General features: G+C 44.8%; 1 protein-coding gene across 1 annotated transcript in view; it reads left to right on the forward strand.

Moving 5' to 3' along the window:
- The window catches only part of obscnb (obscurin, cytoskeletal calmodulin and titin-interacting RhoGEF b), a 67,292-nt gene that overhangs the window by 12,599 nt on the left and 33,672 nt on the right, over positions 1-21,021 (forward strand). Inside the window, exons 15-52 of the mRNA XM_056595930.1 lie at positions 100-375; positions 564-839; positions 926-1,195; positions 1,476-1,742; positions 1,847-2,116; positions 2,211-2,477; positions 2,663-2,929; positions 3,029-3,141; positions 3,262-3,415; positions 3,517-3,678; positions 3,945-4,049; positions 5,244-5,510; positions 5,945-6,214; positions 6,317-6,583; positions 7,375-7,641; positions 8,225-8,491; positions 8,976-9,245; positions 9,350-9,619; positions 10,173-10,439; positions 11,231-11,497; positions 11,713-11,979; positions 12,348-12,614; positions 12,985-13,251; positions 13,623-13,889; positions 14,272-14,538; positions 15,036-15,302; positions 15,668-15,751; positions 16,474-16,521; positions 16,608-16,682; positions 16,792-16,875; positions 17,344-17,421; positions 17,529-17,600; positions 18,292-18,366; positions 18,474-18,545; positions 18,994-19,071; positions 19,795-19,866; positions 20,655-20,732; positions 20,839-20,910. Coding sequence (XP_056451905.1) covers positions 100-375; positions 564-839; positions 926-1,195; positions 1,476-1,742; positions 1,847-2,116; positions 2,211-2,477; positions 2,663-2,929; positions 3,029-3,141; positions 3,262-3,415; positions 3,517-3,678; positions 3,945-4,049; positions 5,244-5,510; positions 5,945-6,214; positions 6,317-6,583; positions 7,375-7,641; positions 8,225-8,491; positions 8,976-9,245; positions 9,350-9,619; positions 10,173-10,439; positions 11,231-11,497; positions 11,713-11,979; positions 12,348-12,614; positions 12,985-13,251; positions 13,623-13,889; positions 14,272-14,538; positions 15,036-15,302; positions 15,668-15,751; positions 16,474-16,521; positions 16,608-16,682; positions 16,792-16,875; positions 17,344-17,421; positions 17,529-17,600; positions 18,292-18,366; positions 18,474-18,545; positions 18,994-19,071; positions 19,795-19,866; positions 20,655-20,732; positions 20,839-20,910 — 7,329 coding nt within the window. The remainder of the gene's footprint in view (positions 1-99; positions 376-563; positions 840-925; positions 1,196-1,475; positions 1,743-1,846; positions 2,117-2,210; positions 2,478-2,662; positions 2,930-3,028; positions 3,142-3,261; positions 3,416-3,516; positions 3,679-3,944; positions 4,050-5,243; positions 5,511-5,944; positions 6,215-6,316; positions 6,584-7,374; positions 7,642-8,224; positions 8,492-8,975; positions 9,246-9,349; positions 9,620-10,172; positions 10,440-11,230; positions 11,498-11,712; positions 11,980-12,347; positions 12,615-12,984; positions 13,252-13,622; positions 13,890-14,271; positions 14,539-15,035; positions 15,303-15,667; positions 15,752-16,473; positions 16,522-16,607; positions 16,683-16,791; positions 16,876-17,343; positions 17,422-17,528; positions 17,601-18,291; positions 18,367-18,473; positions 18,546-18,993; positions 19,072-19,794; positions 19,867-20,654; positions 20,733-20,838; positions 20,911-21,021) is intronic.

The raw sequence follows: 21,021 nt of genomic DNA on the forward strand, positions 1-21,021 counted from the left end.
CTTGTTTCTGAATGTATTGAGACATTCGCATTGTGCTCGCCTGTAGTTCCACTGTAGTTTGCGGCTGTTGACTGTTCTTCTCAACCCATCCATCCTCAGAGGCCCACTCAGTCTTTTCCAGCAAGGAGTCCACCCAGAGAGAGGTGAAGGCCACTCTGTCCCAGAAGGCCACCCTCAGCTGTGAGGTGTCTGACGTGAAGGCGGAGGTGAAATGGTACAAGGATGGGAAGCTGCTGACCTCAAGCAAGACCCTTCACATGGAGTCTAAGGCCAAGAGTCGCCAGCTGGTGATAGACAGTGTGGAGAAGAGGGAGGCTGGAGAGTACGTCTGTGAAGCTGCAGGGGAGAAGCTGGTCTTCAAGATCCATGTCTCAGGTAGAACTAATCATCCTTTGTTTGGTTTTAGTTTGACCTTTTTCTGAATATATTGAGACAGTGAAATTGTGCTTGCTAATTTTCCACTGAACTTTTTGGCTATTGACTGCAGTGGCATTGTGCTTGCTTGTAGTTCCACTGTAGTGTGTGGCTTTTGACTGTTGACTTCTCAACCCATCCATCTTCAGAGGCCCAGTCAGCCTTCTCCAGCAAGGAGTCAATCCAGAGAGAGGTGAAGGCCACGTTCTCCCAGAAGGCCACCCTCAGCTGTGAGGTGTCTGACGTGAAAACAGAGGTAAAATGGTGCAAGGATGGAAAGCTGCTGACCTCAAGCAAGAACATCTCCCTTGAGGCCAAAGGCAAAACTCGCCTGCTGGTCATTGAAAAGGTGGAGAAGAAGGATGCTGGAGAGTACATCTGTGAAGCTGGAACTGAGAAGCTGGTGTATAAGCTACAGGTGGCAGGTAACCAAAACACTCTGAAACAGCCGTTGTGTGATTTAATCCCTGATCCTTGAAGCTTAACGGATATCCTTCCCTTCAAACTCTAGATGCCGCCGCAAAGTTCCAGAAGAGGTCGATCAAGGACACCTGTGTGGAAGCGAGCGAGAAGGTGGCGTTGACGGCTGAGCTGACCTCGGAGAGCGCCTCCGTCACTTGGTTCAGGGACGGGGTGCAAGTCACTGAAGGCAGCAAGTATGAGATGAAGAAAGACGGCCTGTCTCGTACGCTGGTCGTGAAATCCACCGAGGCCAAAGACAGTGGGACTTACTCCTGTCACTCCGCCGATGACAAAATTGAGTTCAAGGTACAGGTCAAAGGTGAGACACTCGAATTGTAGTGGAAGCAGTGGATGTGCTGAGAATTCACACACCAGCTGCGGCCCCAACTGTATTACTGAATACAATTTATTAATTGTAAATATTACCTATTTTATTGAATTTTACCAAATTTCATCCTTTTCTAATTATTGCACTGATGGTCAGAGACACACGCAATTTAGATTCTTCTATTTGTATTATTCATAGTTTGGAATTTACAATATTGACTTTGAACTTAAAACTTTGAACTGACATTCTCTGAATTCCCCTTCCCATTCAGAATCGCCGTTGAAGTTTGTGACGCCCTTGAAGGCTGTCGCGGTGGAGCTGGGCGGCAAGCTGAGCCTGATGTGTGAGCTGAACCAAGCGGCCGGGGACGTTCTCTGGCGCCATGGCGGTAAGGAAATGAAGCCTGGCGGCCAGTGTGTCGTCAGCACGGACGGCGCCAAGCGGGTCCTGAGCGTGACCGCCATGACCAAGGAAGACGAGGGAGAGTACAGCTGTGAATGTAAAAACGACAAGACCTCTGCTACGGTCACCTCAAAGGGTAACGGATTGATTCATTTAGCTGTCAACGTATCATTGAGCCAAAACATTTGTTTTTTACGTAGAAAGTGACTCATTTGATTACACCTTTTGTTGTGTCTCCAGCACCCAGACTAGTGAGGCTCACCGCCAAGCTAAACAACGTCGTAGCGGTGGAGGGAAAAGATGCCATCTTTAAATGCACCGTCACCCCAGCCGACGTAAACGTCAAATGGTTCCGCAACAACATACCCATCGCTGCCGGGCCAAAGTACAAGATTGAGCACGGGGGCACCTGCCACTCCCTCACCATCACCGCCGTCGCCCAGAACGACGCTGGAGAGATCAGTCTGGACGCGGAGGGCAAGGGCTGCAACGCCACGCTGCAAGTGCAACGTACGAGCCGCCACACACGACCCAGGCAGGAGCGACATTTAGGTTGACTGACGGGATCTGACAACTTATTTTGCCTTAAACGTTGCTTTCCCAGAGGTTCCTGTGACCATCAAGAAGAAGCTGGAGAACATGACCGTGGAGGAACAGAAGGAGGTGCGGATGGAGGTGGAGCTCAGCAGGCCTTCGGCGGAGGTCAGGTGGATGAAGAACGGCGTGGTGCTGCAGCCCGCGGGCAACATGGAGCTCCTGGTGGTCGGAGCCAAGCAGAGCCTGGTCTTCAAGAGCGTGGCGTATGCCGACCGCGGTCTCTACTCCTGTGAAACCCTCGATGACAAGACCCAGGCCAAGCTCACTGTTGAGAGTAAGATGGATAGCTCATTGCATGTCCCGCTGAGTAGAGACCCACTGCCATCGATGACTGAGCACCAACACATTACACACACGTGTTTCACTCTGACAGACTAGAGCCCTTTGAATATATTTCACAAGACCCAAGGAGGCATCTTTTTGATTACTAAACCAACACTTTGTTTTCTCTTCTCTCAGTGAGGAAGATTTCGATTGTGAAGGGACTGAAGGAAACCAGTGCTCAGGAGGCCGAGACGGTAACACTGGAGGTGGAGCTCAACCAGGCTGACGTCGAGGCCTCCTGGACCAGAGACGGCCTCAAGATCAAGACAGGGCCCAGCTGTCGTACCACAGTGCTGGGGAAGAAGCATGCCCTCACGCTCTCCCAACTCAAGTTGGAGGATGCGGGAACAATCGCCTTCCAAGCCGAAGGGGTCCACACATCCGCCAAATTAATTGTCACAGGTTTGTTCATAATTCAGCGCTGGGCAGTTGAACTGTTTTGTTGGAATATGTTTTTTGGTCTTGCCGACCAATTACCTTTTATTACCATTGTCTTCACAGAACCCGCTGCCATGATTTCCAAACCCATCTTGGATATCCGTGCTCCTGAGAAAGATAAGGTCACCTTTGAATGTGAACTCTCAAGAACCAACGCAGAAGTCAAGTGGTTTAAGGTAAGCAACGTACAGCTTTGCAGATAACCCCTGCAACAGTTACTGTAAATGTTCAACTGTCAACATAACAGTAGAACTATGGTACAATAATAGACACTAAAACGTACAACCCTTTCCCAGGATGACAATGAACTAAAACCAGGGAAGAACCTGGGAATCTATTGCTCGGGCCGCAAGCGCAGTCTGATAATCCAGAAGTGTAGCACAGAAGACCAAGGCACTTACATCTGTCGCTCGGCAGACGACAACACATCAGCCAAGCTCACCGTGCACGGTAATCCTTGTGTCCTTTGATCCCATTGTTAGAGGCCTAACTCCTTTGCTCAAAGACTATAAGTGCCCAAAGACGTTGACCTCTCATGTGTGTTCTTGTAGCCCGAGACATTAAGATCGTTAAGAAACTGGAGGACGTGGAGGTGACGGAGAAGGAGAGCGCCTCGTTCGTGTGCGAGATCTCCCACGACGAGGTGGAGTGTCAGTGGCACAAGGGAAGCAGCAAGCTCAAAGTCGGGGACAACATCAAAATGCGACAAGAGGGTGGGTATCTTCTCCAAGGTATAAATTCGATCGCCTTTTACACCATGTGTTAACGGAAGGTGGGCTATGGCTTCACCGAGATGCTGTTTTGGAGCGGGGCCTTATGCACTCAAAAGTGTCAGAACAGTCACAACAAAGAATATATAGCCCCCCGCTACATGTGTTCTGCTCGGAGTAGAACAAAATGATACTGTACATCTTTTCTTTGGGTCGCAATACAAACAGGGCCTATGAAATAATCTGCTTTTATTTTAATATTACTACAGGTAAAATGTATGTCCTCCTGTTCAAATCGGTGACGCCAGAAGACGTTGGTGAGGTTAAATTTACGGCTGAGAAAGCCTCCTCAAGTGCAAAACTTAAAGTGAAAGGTAAGACTGGTACATTGTGTGTGGTTGATGTATGTCAACAGTAACAACTTATAAGGTTGGCGATTCATTTAGAGGCAGGTTGCAAATGGATTGTCCCGAAAAAAAAAAAAAAAAAGGGCAAAAAAACACCATGGGTATTTCTTAAGCAGAACCTATTGACTGGTTTCAGTGGTCAAAACTGTACCTGGACATCTGACCTGCTTTCAGACAGGTGGCAAATCCAATTGGTTCTGAAGTTTTAACACCGGCCAATCATAGAATCCAGTTATTTCCTGCCTTTAAATACAAGATTGACCAGACCTTGATATCTCATTGAAACTTGATGGCACATACAACAATTCTCTGTAGGAGTTTTATTGTATTACGTTTAATTGTTCCTCATATATTCCTCCTAGATTAAAAAAATATATAGTTTTGGTGGAGTGCTGGTGGAGTTAGATTTTCATATCTTTTAAAAGGTTGATTTTAGAATAAGCTGATGTCGGTTGGAGCTTGTTGGGCTTAAGTTTAGGTTGTGCTATGGCTGGCGCAATGGAGAAGACCCTTCTTCTTCCCAGTAAATAGAATCAGAGGGCCATCCCCCAGAAGAGGGCTAGTGATCAGGTTTCTCCTTCAACATGTGGTGTCAACTCTTCGCATGATGGATGTGATAGAGACTTGGCCGGGGTCCATGTCCCCAATAATACCCTATTCCTGTCAGTTGACGGAAGTGGTTTGCATGGTATTTGAAACCGATTCAGAAAAGTGTGTACATTATATGTAATAGTGTGTGTGAACACTTAGGACATCTGTGAAACCTATAAGCTGAACTTCACGTGTCAGTAAAAGCTCAGTTTAGCTTGTGATAATGCTCGGCTTGGATATGACGGCCTTGGGTCACAATTATTTTTGCCTCTTTGGTGTATGGAAAATCTTTGGCATCACGATGCAGGTTGCTTGTTTCAGATACGATAGACTTTGTTTGGTGCTCATGGCTCTTCAGGTCTTAGTCTTTAGAACCCCAGAAGGCTCACCCGTGAATTGCGTTAGGTATTCAAAATCGATATTCTTTCATAATTTTGAAACGATGCAATCATGGTTAATACGGATGGTTAGTGAAGGAGTGTGACTGGTTATGGCAGTAGTCCTCCGTGCTCCCTTTGGCCCTGAACGGTGGCTCCTAGCGCTGACGAGGTGGTGTTGTTATCGCTCCAGAGCTGCCCGTGAAGTTTGTGAAGAGGCTGCGAGATAAGATCGCCATGCACAAGCACCGCGGCCACCTGGAGTGCCAGGTGTCCCGCGCCAGCGCCCGGGTCAGCTGGTACAAGAACAAGACGGAGATCAAATCCGACCGCAAGTACGAGGTCAGGAGCGAGAACGTGTACCGGAAGCTCACCATCAACGACGTGTGCTCGGACGACGAGGACACGTACACCTGCGACGCCATCGACGACAAGACGTCCTGTAAGCTGCTGGTGGAAGGTAAACGGCTGGAAGACGTGGGGGAATATGCTATGGTAGCTACGCTGCGCAGCTTGCCTCCTGTGTATTCATGCGGTCAGATAGATTCTAATGATGTCACGACGGTATGAATACCCTGACACGACCTTTGCTGAAGTTCACGAATGAAACTTCCTGCCATCAAACTCCTAAGCAATGAGATGTCCGTCTGTCTGTCTGTTATATGTATTGTGTATGTATCTGTCTTGTCTGTCTGTGAATCTGACTCCTGGTGTATCTGTACATGCTTTGCTGCTGTGTAGATCTCATATGTAAAGGCAAAGCAATCCAAGGTTGCTTTGCCTTTGCAATTAAACCTTTATTGAATTTCAAAGCATGTTGTTGTTGTTTTTCATCAATGAGCTGTACAGAACCTTCACAGCTCGATGCTCTGTCTCTCCTCCTGGGCCTCACAGAGCAGGCCATCAGCATCGTTCGGGAGCTGAGTGCAGTAGAAGTGACCGAGCCCTTCGCTGCCGTCTTCGAGGTGGAGATCAGCATGGAGCTGGTGAAGCCTGCCATCTGGACGCTGAACGGAGCGGCGTTGCAGGAGAGCAATGACGTTGAGATGGAGAAAGAAGGCACTTTGCATCGTCTCACCTTTAAGAAGACCAAAGCCTCCATGACTGGCCCCGTGCAGTTCACCGCTGGCAAGAGCAAATCCCACGCCCAACTCACTGTCAAAGGTAAAACAAGGGGGAAGCTGCACTTGAAACATGATCAAGCGATTGTCAGTGTGCATAAGCTAGGGTTTAGTTGACTCAAACGTTGTTAATGTTCCTTTATAGAGCGCCCCCTGGAGGTGGCAGAACCAATCAGCGAGGTGAAAGTGAAGGAAAAGGGCTCAGCTGTGCTGAGCTGCAAGTTCTCCGCCGTGCCCAAAGAGGTGAACTGGTTTAAAGGGGAAACGTTACTGGCCAATTCTGACAAGTTCAGCATCAGGCTAGATGCCTCAAAGGCTCAGCTGATCGTTCAGAACCTGACCTGCGAGGACAGCGGTGAATACTGCTGTCAGTCGGGACCTGCCAAGACCAAAGGCTCTCTCATCGTGGAAGGTATGAATCCAGTGATACAGTACAAATAAAATGAGATATTGAAGTGTAGGAAACCACTTGTTTCAGCTCGAAATCGAACACACCGATTTTTTATATTTATCTTTTGGGCCACGAGTTCTAGGAAGGAGGGGGATGTGTTATCCCCATGGTTACGACCCACACAATTTCTGTGATATTTTTTTTTATGCAAATGTAGTCGTTGTATATTCCCTCACTCTCCACCTCAAGCTGGTGTATGGTGAGCGTTCTGGCGCATATTGGCTGCCGTGCATCACCCAAGTGGGTGCTACACACTGGTGGTGGTTAGTGAGGTCCCCTGAGTGTCTAGAAAAGCGCTATATAAATTCAATCCATTATTATTATTATTATAATTATTATATGAGCGCTATATCAAGCAATGCCGTATTTTGTAATGCGCCACACACCCTGAAGTTATAGTCCAAGTGTCAGAGAACCCTAAACCTTTCTCTCACATTGCCGTCGAAATCAATCGCTGCCCAGACTAATATCCACACATCCACACTCTCATCACAGTCTCTTCGTCTTGAGTTCAGTGTAGAACGTTCCAAAACTAGATTTGACACCTGTTTCCTCTAAATGAAGTTCTTATTTTAGAAACATTGACAACATTGTACATAAAAATAATAAAAAAAACATTTTTAGGTTCATTACCACTTTAAAAAACATGACCTTCCTGTCTATCTCACTCTATCTTAAAGCATAAAAACTGAAATTGTGAGTAGATGATAAACACAACAACAACAATCGTCCCGTCTCTATTGACGCTCCAGCGCGAGACATCCAGATCACCAAGCACCTGGCCGACACCGAGGTGGACGAGGACTGCGACGCCGCCTTCACCTGCGAGGTGAACTACGCGGACGAGGAGCTGCAGTGGCTGCTGAACGACAAGCCGCTGTGCACCAACGAGGTCAACACCATCACCCACGAGGCGAAGGCGCACAAGCTCACCCTCAAGAACCTGGCCCCCCAGGACGGGGGAACCATCCGCGTCAAAGTCCGGACGGTCACGGAATCCGCCACGCTGAAGGTCAAAGGTGAGAGCCGCACGGTCGATCGTGGGTTGAAGTTATTCAGGAACTGGGGGAGAAACATGTAGCAGAGACTCTGTGCTTGAACCTGTACTAGCTATCTTCTCCTGTTATTAACCTTTGTCATGTTGAGATTTTACATTGGTTGGGGGACAAAGGCAGACCAGAATAAAGTGGGATATAATATATAATATTTAATTTGTTATAGAAAAGTCCCCGATATGAATTAACACGCGGATGGACACGTTTCATTCCTTTAAAGAAACTAGTCTCTAGTTTCTAACTAATCTTTTGATTCCGAAATGTTTTGAACGGAGTAAATAGCTGCAGTGAGGAAGTGAACTAGTGCAGATTTTACTTTCACTTATCTTATCCTATCTATGTTTCTTGTATGCGGGTGATGGGTTAACCAAGCAATAATTAGTGCTTGGCATTTTCTATAAACATCCTTGCTGTACCGACGGCAATATATTGTTGTCTCTCTTCTTCGGACCAATGTCCTTATTGTAAGTCGCTTTGGATAAAAGCGTCTGCTAATGTATCAGAAAAAATAAAATTTATTTCTAAATCGAACACCAATACCTTACAGAGAAACGGGCCGTGTTCCTCAAGTCGCTGGATGACGTGGTCGGAGAGGAGAAGGGCATGATCACCCTGGCGTGTGAGGCCTGCAAACCCAGGGTGTCTCCCACGTGGAGGAAGGACGGCGCCGTGCTGAAGGCCGGCCCCAAGTACGAGCTCCTCCACACCGGCAAGGCCCTGGGCCTCATCATCAAGGACGTCACCAAGGAGGACGCAGGGGAGTACAGCTGCGACCTGGGCACGGAGGTGTCCAAGTCAAAGGTCACTGTGAGAGGTGAGTTGTGTGAATGGTGAGATGGTGGAGATTTGTTTTACTAGTTGTAATTGTTGACAGTATTTGTACCTTTACTATACATACTTATTGTATGTTGTAAGTCCTTGCACTGAAACTTATTACTTAGTATAGCATCTTATCCTTGCTATATTTGTTGTATACGTGGAACTGGTTAAGCTAGCGTTTATTGCTCGGCATTTGTTTCTATGAAATTCCTGGCTGTTCCGACAGAGGTATATTGTTTTTCTTTCTTCTGACAAATGTAAGTCGCTTTGGATCAAAGCGTCTGCTAAATGCCTAGAATGTATATGTCAATTTGAATGTAATCTATATATCCCTATTCAAGTATCACTTTAGTACCCCCCTCTTCTTTTTCTGTCTGAACACAATCTTTACCTTGCGTGGCTGGCATTGAAATTTCCCTTTGGATAAATGCGGGCTCATTTTATTTCATGATGAACCCTGTCCTCTGCTCTGCGTTCAGAAATAGCCATCGGTATCACCAAGTATCTGAAGTCGGCAGAGGTCACCGAGGGAGAGTCCTGCAGCTTCGAATGCATCCTGTCCCGGGAGACCCCAGACGCTTGCTCCTGGACCCTGAACGGAACCACAGTCACCGACGGAGGACGCTTCAGAGTCTCTAGTAAAGGACGCAAGTACATGATGACCGTCAAGGAGGTCGCCCTTGCTGATGCTGGAGAAGTGATCTTCAGCATTATAGAGCTGAGCTCCAAAACGACCTTAGCAGTCGAAGGTAAGCCCTGGAAACAAAATAACACAGTATGATTTTTACTACAGCCACGACATTATAAATTCTGATTAATCCAGCTATAACAATGTTATTATTATGTATTGCAGGTAAAGCTCAGTCTTTGTCCAAGGAGCTCCAGAATGTTAGCGTCAGTGCAGGGGAAGACGCCGTGTTCACCTGTGAGGTCACACAGGTTAAGGCTGTTGTGAACTGGGCCAAAGACGGCAAGGGCATCAGGAAGAGTCAGAAGTACGAACTCCTTCAAGAGGAGAAGGTCAGGAAGATGACCATCCACGGGGTTGCTGCCCAGGACTCTGGGGAGTACAGCTGTGAGGTGGTTGGAGGAGCCACTACCAAGGCCCGGCTGGAGATAAAAGGTAACACTGAGGGGATTCATCTGGTACAATGGTGGAACTCTGGTAATGACCCAAAGTGGAACAAACACGGTGCTGCTGATCAGCACCGTGGCTCCAGAAGACAGTGGAGACTACAGCTGTGTGTGTGGAGAGCAGAAGACCTCCGCTAGCATCAACATCAAGGGTAGGAGGAAGGCTTCAAGGGCTCTTCAGTGGAGATGCAGATGAAGATTTGCTCCTTTAGTTTTGATTGGAGCCAAAGTCTAATTCCACAATTTAGGATCATCAAGATTGTTTGTCACAAAAAGCCAAGATTAGAAACTTAAATCTTCCAGAAACAAAAATTTGTCTTCAGAGAGTTTGCAGAGTTTTTGATTTATTCAAATTCCAAGTTCTTTCTTTCTTTAATGCTTCAACTGTCGTCAGCTGGTAGAGTTTAATTTGTATTTGATTTGAGAGCTTTGAGAAGCATTTATGTTTTTAGAAGTTTGTCCATTTTGGATGATGTTAGATTTACTAACAGTTACTAAATAACCAATGATTCCTCAACGTGTTTGTTCCAATCGTTCCACAGAACCAGTCCATGCGTTCACCAGAGCCCTGAAGGACTGTGCCGCTGAAGAGGAGGGCACAATCACCCTACAGTGTGAGACCGAACAGAGCCCCACTAAGGTGACCTGGTACAAGGGCAGCACAGAGCTCCGGTCTGGAGCCCGCTATGACATGTCCCAGAAGCAGGGAGTCCTGACCCTCACCATCAGACAGCTGGAGGAAACAGACAGTGAGACCTACACCTGTGACGTGGTAACTGCCAAGAGCACGTCAAAGGTATCCGTCAAAGGTAGGAACGAGAGCATGAGCTCTGCTTTGGTTTCTACTGCAGGTTTCGGTGTCCTCAATGGGTGACATGAGCGTTTATTCAGAACGTGAGACCTTGCACACAACCTGGCTGCATTTACTATTGTGGCGTTCTTCTTTTGCATTTGCTTGACATTGTGATGTTGATGCAGAGTATGTAGCTTGTGATTGCGTTGAGTTCATTTATTCTGCTCGAACAGTGAGGAAAGCTGATTGTGGTCTTGTCTGCTATTGATCTGCTATTTAAGTGCCATTGCAGCTGTACTGTATCTTGTGTTAATGTTACCTCATACTGTTTTGGAAGGTTTTGCATTGTTGTGTATTTATATGGTTATGGTTGGGCATCCCTTTTCCTCCAATATGTCCTTTTTGCTTGCACGGTAGAAGATTATGAAGAAATACTGCATTGTACACCACTGTGTGGATGTCCCAAAGACCTCATGTTTCATGTTGTAAAGTCTTGGAGGCATTGATTGCTTCCTGACCAAAGAATGTTGGTGATATATCATGTTTTTTGAGTTGGATTACGCACTTGATTCAGTGCACTGGTGTGTGTGACCTAAACTGCATTAAATGAACAGCTTTCTTGTTTGATCAGCCCTACTGCTGGAATCTTGTATATGATTCAAGAAAAAGTCTCGCCGAAAGACTGCATCTTGTGAAATCACCTTCATCATCCATTCCTCATGATCATCTTGTCCCGTTCATCCAAGCACATCATGACCGCCTTCCTGTTCCAGTGAATGGATAGTTAACATCTTTATTTACCCCCAGCCCTGCCTGCCATTTTTAAAGAGCAGCTGAAGAACCAGCGTGCCAAAGAAGGGGAGAGTGTTACCCTGGGATGTGACTTATCAAAGCCTGGGGCTGAGGTTCTGTGGAAGAAAGGTTCTGAAATTCTCCAGGCTGGAATAAAGTATGAGATGAGGCAAAGAAGCACCTCCTGTGAGCTGAAAATGACCCAGTTGAAGGAGGAAGACAGTGGAGAATATTTCTGTGTGTGTGGAACCCAAACTACATCTGCAACTCTCAGAGTCGAGGGTATGGATGTTTGTCAAAACTTTACTGTTATGATTATTAATTTCTTATAGGTTGAGTTGTTTGTATTTCATTCAATAGTTTACATTTTAATTCAGACATAAATTCCAATAAGTGAATAATGTCCTCCTTCAGAGGATTTATATGATGGTAAATAATATGTCCATTACATTAACTCAACAAAACATAACACCTTATTGTAAACATTGATTATGCAGCATTACCAGCGGTCTTCACCCAGAAGTTGGAAAGCCAAGAGGCTGAAGAGGAAAGCAGCGTTACTCTGCACTGTGAGCTCTCTAAAGTGGGGGTTCCTGTGGAATGGAGGAAGGGAGCGAAGGTCCTCACGTCTGGAGAAAAGTACCAGATGAAGCAGAAGGCCTCAGTGAACGAACTGCTGATCAGCACCGTGGCTCCAGAAGACAGTGGAGACTACAGCTGTGTGTGTGGAGAGCAGAAGACCTCCGCTAGCATCAACATCAAGGGTAGGAGGAAGGCTTCAAGGGTTCTTCAGTGGAGATGCAGATGAAGATTTGCTCTTTTAGTTTTGATTGGAGCCAAAGTTTAATTCCGCAGTTTAGGATCATCAAGATTGTTTGTCACATTGACAAAAAGCCAAGATTAGAAACTTAAATCTTCCAGAAACAAATATTTGTCTCCCGAGAATTTGAGTTTTTGATTTATTTAAATTCCAATTTCTTTCTTTCTTTAATGCCTCAACTGTCGTCAGCTGGTAGAGTTTAATTTGTATTTGATTTGAGAGGTTTGAGAAACATTTTTGTTTTGAGGAGTTTGTCCATTTTTGATGATGTTAGATTTACTAACAGTTACTAAATAACCAATGATTCCTCAGCCAAACCAGTGGTCTTCACCCAGAAGTTGGAAAGCCAAGAGGCTGAAGAGGAAAGCAGCGTTACCCTGCACTGTGAGCTCTCCAAAGCGGGGGTTCTTGTGGAATGGAGGAAGGGAGCGAAGGTCCTCACGTCTGGAGAAAAGTACCAGATGAAGCAGAAGGCCTCAGTGAACGAACTGCTGATCAGCACCGTGGCTCCAGAAGACAGTGGAGACTACAGCTGTGTGTGTGGAGAGCAGAAGACCTCCGCTAGCCTCAACATCAAGGGTAGGAGGAAGGCTTCAAGGGTTCTTCAGTGGAGATGCAGATGAAGATTTGCTCTTTTAGTTTGATTGGAGCCAACGTTTAATTACACAATTTAGGATCATCAAGATTGTTTGTCCCATTGACAAAAAGCCAAGATTAGAAACTTAAATCTTCCTGAAACAAAAATCTGTCTCCCGAGAATTTGCAGAGTTTTTGATTTATTTAAATTCCAATTTCTTTCTTTCTTTAATGCCTCAACTGTCGTCAGCTGGTAGAGTTTAATTTGTATTTGATTTGAGAGGTTTGAGAAGCATTTTTGTTTTTAGAAGTTTGTCCATTTTTGATGATGTTAGATTTACTAACAGTTACTAAATAACCAATGATTCCTCAGCCAAACCAGCGGTCTTCACCCAGAAGTTGGAAAGCCAAGAGGCTGAAGAGGAAAGCAGCGTTACCCTGCACTGTGAGCTCTCTAAAGCGGGGGTTCCTGTTGAATGGAGGAAGGGAGCGAAGGTCCTCACGTCTGGAGAAAAGTACCAGATGAAGCAGAAGGCCTCAGTGAACGAACTGCTGATCAGCACCGTGGCTCCAGAAGACAGTGGAGACTACAGCTGTGTGTGTGGAGAGCAGAAGACCTCCGCTAGCGTCAACATCAAGGGTAGGAGGAAGGCTTCAAGGGTTCTTCAGTGGAGATGCAGATGAAGATTTGCTCTTTTAGTTTTGATTGGAGCCAAAGTTTGATTACACAATTTAGGATCATCAAGATTGTTTGTCACCTTGACAAAAAGCCAAGATTAGAAACTTAAATCTTCCTGAAACAAAAATCTGTCTCCCGAGAATTTGCAGAGTTTTTGATTTATTTAAATTCCAATTTCTTTCTTTCTTTAATGCCTCAACTGTCGTCAGCTGGTAGAGTTTAATTTGTATTTGATTTGAGAGGTTTGAGAAGCATTTTTGTTTTTAGAAGTTTGTCCATTTTTGATGATGTTAGATTTCCTAACAGTTACTAAATAACCAATGATTCCTCAGCCAAACCAGCGGTCTTCACCCAGAAGTTGGAAAGCCAAGAGGCTGAAGAGGAAAGCAGCGTTACTCTGCACTGTGAGCTCTCTAAAGCGGGGGTTCCTGTTGAATGGAGGAAGGGAGCGAAGGTCCTCACGTCTGGAGAAAAGTACCAGATGAAGCAGAAGGCCTCAGTGAACGAACTGCTGATCAGCAACGTGGCTCCAGAAGACAGTGGAGACTACAGCTGTGTGTGTGGAGAGCAGAAGACCTCCGCTAGCCTCAACATCAAGGGTAGGAGGAAGGCTTCAAGGGTTCTTCAGTGGGAATGGTCTTTGTAATGAATGCTATTTTAAAAGACAGCAAAGTGATCTTTTATACATTTGTGAGGGGTTATGAATTGATGTTCAAGTATAAGAAGTGCTAGCTACCTCTGTCACATCTTGACTGCATTCTGGTCAAAGATTGTGCAATTAATTTAGTGTTGTTCACCTGATGTGTCCTCTGTAACTGACTGGTGCGATTTAAAATGTTTATGTCCTTTCTGATGGCAAAGCATGACAAGTTCAAAGATGTATCAATGTGTGATGTGTTTCCATGTTGGATTTCGGTCCAAGAGGCACGTTGAATGCTGTTACATTTACTAACAGTGACTAAACAACCATTGATTCTGCAGCCAAACCAGCGGTCTTCACCCAGAAGTTGGAAAGCCAAGAGGCTGAAGAGGAAAGCAGCGTTACCCTGCACTGTGAGCTCTCCAAAGCGGGAGTTCCTGTTGAATGGAGGAAGGGAGCGAAGGTCCTCACGTCTGGAGAAAAGTACCAGATGAAGCAGAAGGCCTCAGTGAACGAACTGCTGATCAGCAACGTGGCTCCAGAAGACAGTGGAGACTACAGCTGTGTGTGTGGAGAGCAGAAGACCTCCGCTAGCATCAACATCAAGGGTAGGAGGAAGGCTTCAAGGGTTCTTCAGTGGTGATGCAGTTTATAATTCCTTCATTTGGTTTTGGATCGAAAGAAATTTCTGATATTCACTAGTTTGTCCTGTTTCAAATCACATCGGGATGAAAATCTGTGCCATGATGTCGGTTTGTACAGTGTTCATGTATTTCATTTCATTTGTTTTATATGTATTTTCTTTGATATTGTAAAACCATCACTAGCTCATTCATTTAAACTGTTTCATGTCATTTGCATTTCCAATGTGTGCTTCAAATGTATTCTTAATTATGCTTTTCATGACCACATTTCATCTTTGTTGTTTATCTCCACTGTACTGGTTTGTGTTTTGCATGTTTCATTGTTTTATATACTTTTGGATCAGTTTCTGATTCAATCTCCACATGTCCTATTAAGGTACATACCAGCTTGTGATGGACTATAGATCTGTATTTTACATTGTTTATAAATTTCTAACCAACACCTGCCTCATCATCCTCAGCCAAACCAGCGGTCTTCACCAAGAAGTTGGAAAGCCAAGAGGCTGAAGAGGAAAGCAGCGTGACTCTGCACTGTGAGCTCTCTAAAGCGGGGGTTCCTGTGGAATGGAGGAAGGGAGCGAGGGTCCTCACGTCTGGAGAAAAGTACCAGATGAAGCAGAAGGCCTCAGTGAACGAACTGCTGATCAGCAACGTGGCTACAGAAGACAGTGGAGACTACAGCTGTGTGTGTGGAGAGCAGAAGACCTCCGCTAGCATCAACATCAAGGGTAGGAACAATTTTTTTTGCATAATATGTTTCTGGTCAGGAGAATTTCAATCTCTTACTAGATTAATATTTTTTTATGTTTTCCTCTAATTATTATTATTATTTTTTTAAAGCATTTCTAAGCAACTAATTTAAAGCATCCTTTTCTTTCATTTGTTCCATTGTCTAAATGTGTTTTTGGTTTATCGTGTGTGTCTTTTTGTGTGCGTGCATGTCTGTGCATGTGTACCTTTTGGGTACTGCTTTTGTTAAAAGGTGCAATGTGTGTACATAGTCTACAATCTATGGTTATATGTAATTTATATACACCGATAGATGAAAGATGTGTTGGATAATAATCTAACATTTTGAATTCATCAACCACAGCTGCAAAGCCTTTATCACAACTCTCAGTGGCATCTGCTATGAAAGCAGAGGCCAAGATTGAGGCTTCCCAACAAAGACAAGAAGGTATTAAATGGTAGACGCGGTGGTTTGTTTTACAGCGATACCACCGGCTTTCTTCTTCCTGTTGATTCAGCTCTTCAATGTTGTCCTTATTTGTTTTTCTGCTGCAAAAGGTTCTTCTGCCACAGTTAAAACTGATGTCCTCTCTAGCATGGCGGTAGCTTTTCATTCGCAATGTTACGTTGGGCATTTTAGCACCCCTGCCATGGCCATGTAGTGCTTCTGTCTGAGTGATTCCCGTATGCTATTTTTTATATTGCACCGCACGCGCAAGGCGCCTCACTGAAATAGTCTATGGAAATTGAAGATTATTAAGGTCATTCTATGATGCAGTGCTTATGTCTTGAACGCTGTTTGCTTTTGTTTGGCGTTGATGGCTTTTTCCCCCATATGGTCGACACGCATCATTTGGTGTCTCAATTGGCTTGCCGCTGAACATACTTTTGGGAGGGCTGCCTTGGCATTAGTGTTTAGACGGTGTTCATGTTGCTTCAGTTTCACATGTGGTGTGAAGGCTGGGGTGTATGGGGCTTACATGATGGTTAAGGGGTGTGACTTCAGTCATGCATTTTTCGGCTGCTTTACTTTTTGCACCTTTTGTTCTCATTTTAACTCCTCGAAATTCTTTTCAGCAAAACTTTACAGCTGACTCGTAGTGGTATAGAGTTTTTCAAGCTCCTGAATTGTGCATATTGTAATAAACACTAAGCCTTTGACTCCTGCAGCAGTCCACAAGCAGACACTTCATGTGACCAAGGTGGAAGGAGAAGGAGGTATGAACTCCGGTTGGACCTCATCCATGAAGGGATCCTTAATTTTTTTTTCTCTCCCATTCTCTGACATCATATTTGTATTGCAGCTGTGGGGTCTGCTGCTACCTCATTAGTCTCCAAAGAACAGTTCAGGCGGCAGGAAGTAAACGAGACAGTCCAAGGTATAGAGTTGAGACGTTAACCATGCATTCGCTTGCCCTCGCAACAAGGCTGTTGCAATGATACATGAGTACCATATTAGGAGTTCTGATCTTCCATTTAATTCTACAGTTGTTCAACTTTCAACTACTGAAGAGATCTTTACCATGGAGTCTCAGAGGCTCCATATAGTAGAGTCCATCTCGGAAAGTGTTGGTAAGCTACGACAATGTGTGGTTCTCGTTGGCTGCTCTCTGTTGGCTCACGGCTTTGGGTATTTATCAGTGTTCAATAGGAATTTATAACTCACAATTACTCAAGCAAAGACTATTGAGCAGATGCTTACTGATTCGTTATTTTAATGTTGATGTAATCTGCTGGTGTGTGTCGCTTTGTCTTTATTGCCTGAGCTGTCTTTATTGTCCTGAGCTGTCTTTAGTGTCCTGAGCTGTCTTTAGTGTCCTTGGCTGTCTTTAGTTTCCTTGGCATTACTTGTGGTATTTGTATGTCTTATGGTGTGCTAGTAAGGTGTACTTCTTTGTCTGTTATAGTTTGATGGGAACATTTTTGCTCATTTTGTTGGCTTTCTGCTGTACACGCTTTGCCCTGTTTTGTCACACTTGCTGTCTGGTCCTGATTGTATTTTCGGTGTGTGTGACATTCGTTTCCATGTAATGTTGAAAGATGTGACGTTAGGGAGCACAACCACTGTGAAGACTTACTCTGAAACACAAACGACAGATGGATCATCTGGGGCTGGAGGTATGGAGACATTCGAGTGGTTTTAACATTAATTTGAGCTTCTTTGTTCCACAAATGTTTTACCTTCCTCTATTTAACGATACGGTTAACACTGTGCTCCAACACAGCTGTGAAGGTTTCTGCTGTGGTTTCCACCAATCAGGACTCCAGGACTCAGGGCAGCAGAGGGGCAGCAGAAGGTATACTGAGATGCCGTTTGTCCACAGGCTTCTTGCTTTCGTCCTTTTTGTGGTCACTGTGAGCTTGTTTCCATGCACGGACGTATTCGTCTGCCTCAGCTGTCATTGTCGTCTCGTACAGCAGTTATGTGTCAACGGTGTTACATATTTGAGTGCAGCTTTTTGGCTATGTGTTTTACATATCATGTTATTTTATGAGGTCCATTAGCTAGAATCCAAATCTGAAAGAGTTTGTACGTAGTTACAGCTGTAAGATCTGTCTGCGTTTTTCTGGTTGTATTCTTTCTGTAGGCTCAAGTGTTTTGGTATTTATCAGTGTTAAACAACTCAAGCAAAGACTATTGACCAGATGCTAACTGATTCATTATTTTAAAATGTTGGCATGATCTGCTGATGTGTATTTGCCTTAGTGTCCTTAGCCATCTTTGGCGTCCTTAGCCGTCTTTAGTGTCGTCAGCTGTCGTTAGTGTCCTTGGCTGTCCTTAGTGTCCTTGGCAGTACTTGTGGTATTTTTATGTGGTATGGTGTGCTAGTAAGGTATATATCTTCGTCTGTTATAGTTTGATGAGAAAAGCTTTGCTCATTTGGTAGCTTTCTGCTGCACACGCTTTGGTCTTGTTTTGTGAGACTAGTTATGTGGTCCTGAATGTATGTATGAGTGACATTCGTTTCCATGTCATTTTGAAAAAAGTAGCGTTAGGGAGCACAACCACTGTGAAGACTTACACTGAAACACAAACGACAGATGGATCATCTGGGGCTGGAGGTATGGAGACACTCGAGTGGTTTTAACATTAATTTGAGCGTATTTGTTCCATAAATGTTTTACCTTCCTCTACTTAACGATACGGTTAACACTGTGCTCCAACACAGCTGTGAAGGCTTCTGCTGTAGTTTCCACCAATCAGGACTCCAGGACTCAGGGCAGCAGAGGGGCAGCAGAAGGTATACTGAGATGTCACGTGTCCTTCGTACTTTATGTCTCTGTGAGCCTTTCTTGTTTCCGTGCTATTAACGTTGGTGTATTCGTCTGCTTCATCGTCCTTGTTGCCTGGTACAGCATGTACATGGTTAGGGTCAGGGTTTCAAGCTTCATGAAATTGTGTGGTTTGAATAATCAAGCAGTTGAAATGATTCAATATTTTGTGTTTCCTTCTGGTGTATTTGCTTGTGTTGTCCCTTGCTTGAATTCGATGCTCAGCATTGTGTCTTCTGATCGGTCTGGCCGAACTTGTGGTTTTTGATTTGAAGTTCCACTGTGTTATAGTTAGATAAGATAGTCTCTGCTCATGTAGGAGGTCACGGCTGTCCACGCTTTGGTCTTGTCTGTGACACTTGTCATGTGGTCCGGACATTTCTGTGTGTCACGTTTGTTTTCTTGTAATGTTGAAAGATGTGATGGTAGCGAGCACAGCCCCTGTGAAGAGTAACACTGAGGCAAAAAACAGAGATGAATCTGCTGGAGCTGGAGGTATGGAGAGACTCTGTTGTTTCTTAATAGTTTAGCTTTCTTTTTGTTCCATGTTCTACCTCCCGCTCCTGAAAGTCATTAAGTTTAACCCTGCCTTCCACCACAGCTGTGAAGGCTTCTGCCTAGTGTGAGCCTCTCTTGTTTCTGTGCTATTCAGCGTTGGTGTATTCGTCTGCTTTATCGTCCTTGTTGTCCGGTACGGCATGTATATGGTTAGGGTTAGGATTTACAAGCTAATAAAATTGTGAGGTTTGAATAATCTAGTAGTAGAAATCATTAAATATATTGTGTTTCCATATGGTGGAGTCTATTTGCTTGTGTTGTCCTTTGCTTGAATTCTATGCTCAACATTGTCTTCTGATTGGTCTGGCCGAACTTGTGGTTTTGGATTTGAAGTTCCGCTGTGTTATAGTTTGATAAGAAAGTCCCTGCTCATTTTGGTGGCTATCAGCTGCCCACGCTTTTGTCTTGTTTGTGACACTTGTCATGTGGTCCTGACGGTTCTGTGTGTGACATTTGTTTTCCATCATTGCTGAAAGATGTGACGGTAGCGAGCACAGCCCCTGTGAGGACTAACACTGAATCAGAAACCAGAGATGAATCTGCTGGAGATGGAGGTATGGAGAGACTACAGTGTTTCTAAATAGCTCAGCTTTCCTTTTTTTCCATGTTTTACCTAAGGCTTCTATAAGTCATTACGGTTAACCCTGCGTCCCAACACAGCTGTGAAGGCTTCTGCCTTAGTGTCCACCGGTCCAGACTCCAGGACCCAAGGCAGCAGAGGGGCAACAGAAGGTATACTGAGATGCTGTTTGTCCGTTGGCTTATTGATTCAGTCCTACTTTTTGTCACTGTGAGCTTCTATAGTTTCTGTACTGGTGAGCGTTGTCCTCCACGTTGGTTTGAGCTGGACAGTGTTTTATATGTCAGGCAATGCATTTAAATACGTGTTATTTTGCAAGAAAAGGGTATAGTTCTGTGGTGTAAGGTTTTATTCGTTTTGAGGTCAAGTGTTTTACGCATTTGCTTTGTTTTTGCCCAGAGTGTTGCTTTGATACCATGTCATTGGACGTAATTGTTTTTGTCGTAGGGGCAGGCTGATTTTAATTTTGTCCACTATGTTTTCAACGTCCCTTATACAGTCTGTCAACTACCAAATACTTTGTGTCTCTGTGAGCCTCTCTTGTTTCCGTGCTATTCAGCGTTGGTGTATTCGTCTGCTTTATCGTCCTTGTTGTCGGGTACGGCATGTATATGGTTAGGGTTAGGATTTATGAGCTCATAAAATTAAGAGGTTTGAATAATCTAGTAGTAGAAATCATTCAATATTTTGTGTTTCCATATGGTGAAGTCTATTTGCTTGTGTTTTCCTTTGCTTGAATTCGATGCTCACATTGTCTTCTGATTGGTCTGGCCGTACTTGTGGTTTTGGATTTGAAGTTCCGCTGTGTTATAGTTTGATAAGAAAGTCCCTGCTCATTTTGGTGGCTATCAGCTGCCCACGCTTTGGTCTTGTTTGTGACACTTGTCATGTGGTCCTGACGGTTCTGTGTGTGTCATTTGTTTTCCATCATTGCTGAAAGATGTGACGGTAGCGAGCACAGCCCCTGTGAGGACTAACACTGAATCAGAAACCAGAGATGAATCTGCTGGAGATGGAGGTATGGAGAGACTACAGTGTTTCTAAACAGCTCAGCTTTCCTTTTGTTCCATGGTTTACCTAAGGCTTCTATAAGTCATTAAGGTTAACCCTGCGTCCCAACACAGCTGTGAAGGCTTCTGCCTTAGTGTCCACCGGTCCAGACTCCAGGACCAAAGGCAGCAGAGGGGCAACAGAAGGTATACTGAGATGCTGTTTGTCTGTTGGCTTCTGGATTCAGTCCTACTTGTTGTCACTCTGAGCTTCTATTGTTTCTGTACTGGTAAGCGATTTCCTCCATGTTGGTTTGA

Source organism: Gadus chalcogrammus, chromosome 8 (assembly GCF_026213295.1).
Source record: "Gadus chalcogrammus isolate NIFS_2021 chromosome 8, NIFS_Gcha_1.0, whole genome shotgun sequence".
In the NCBI taxonomy this organism is placed as follows: Eukaryota; Metazoa; Chordata; class Actinopteri; order Gadiformes; family Gadidae; genus Gadus; species Gadus chalcogrammus.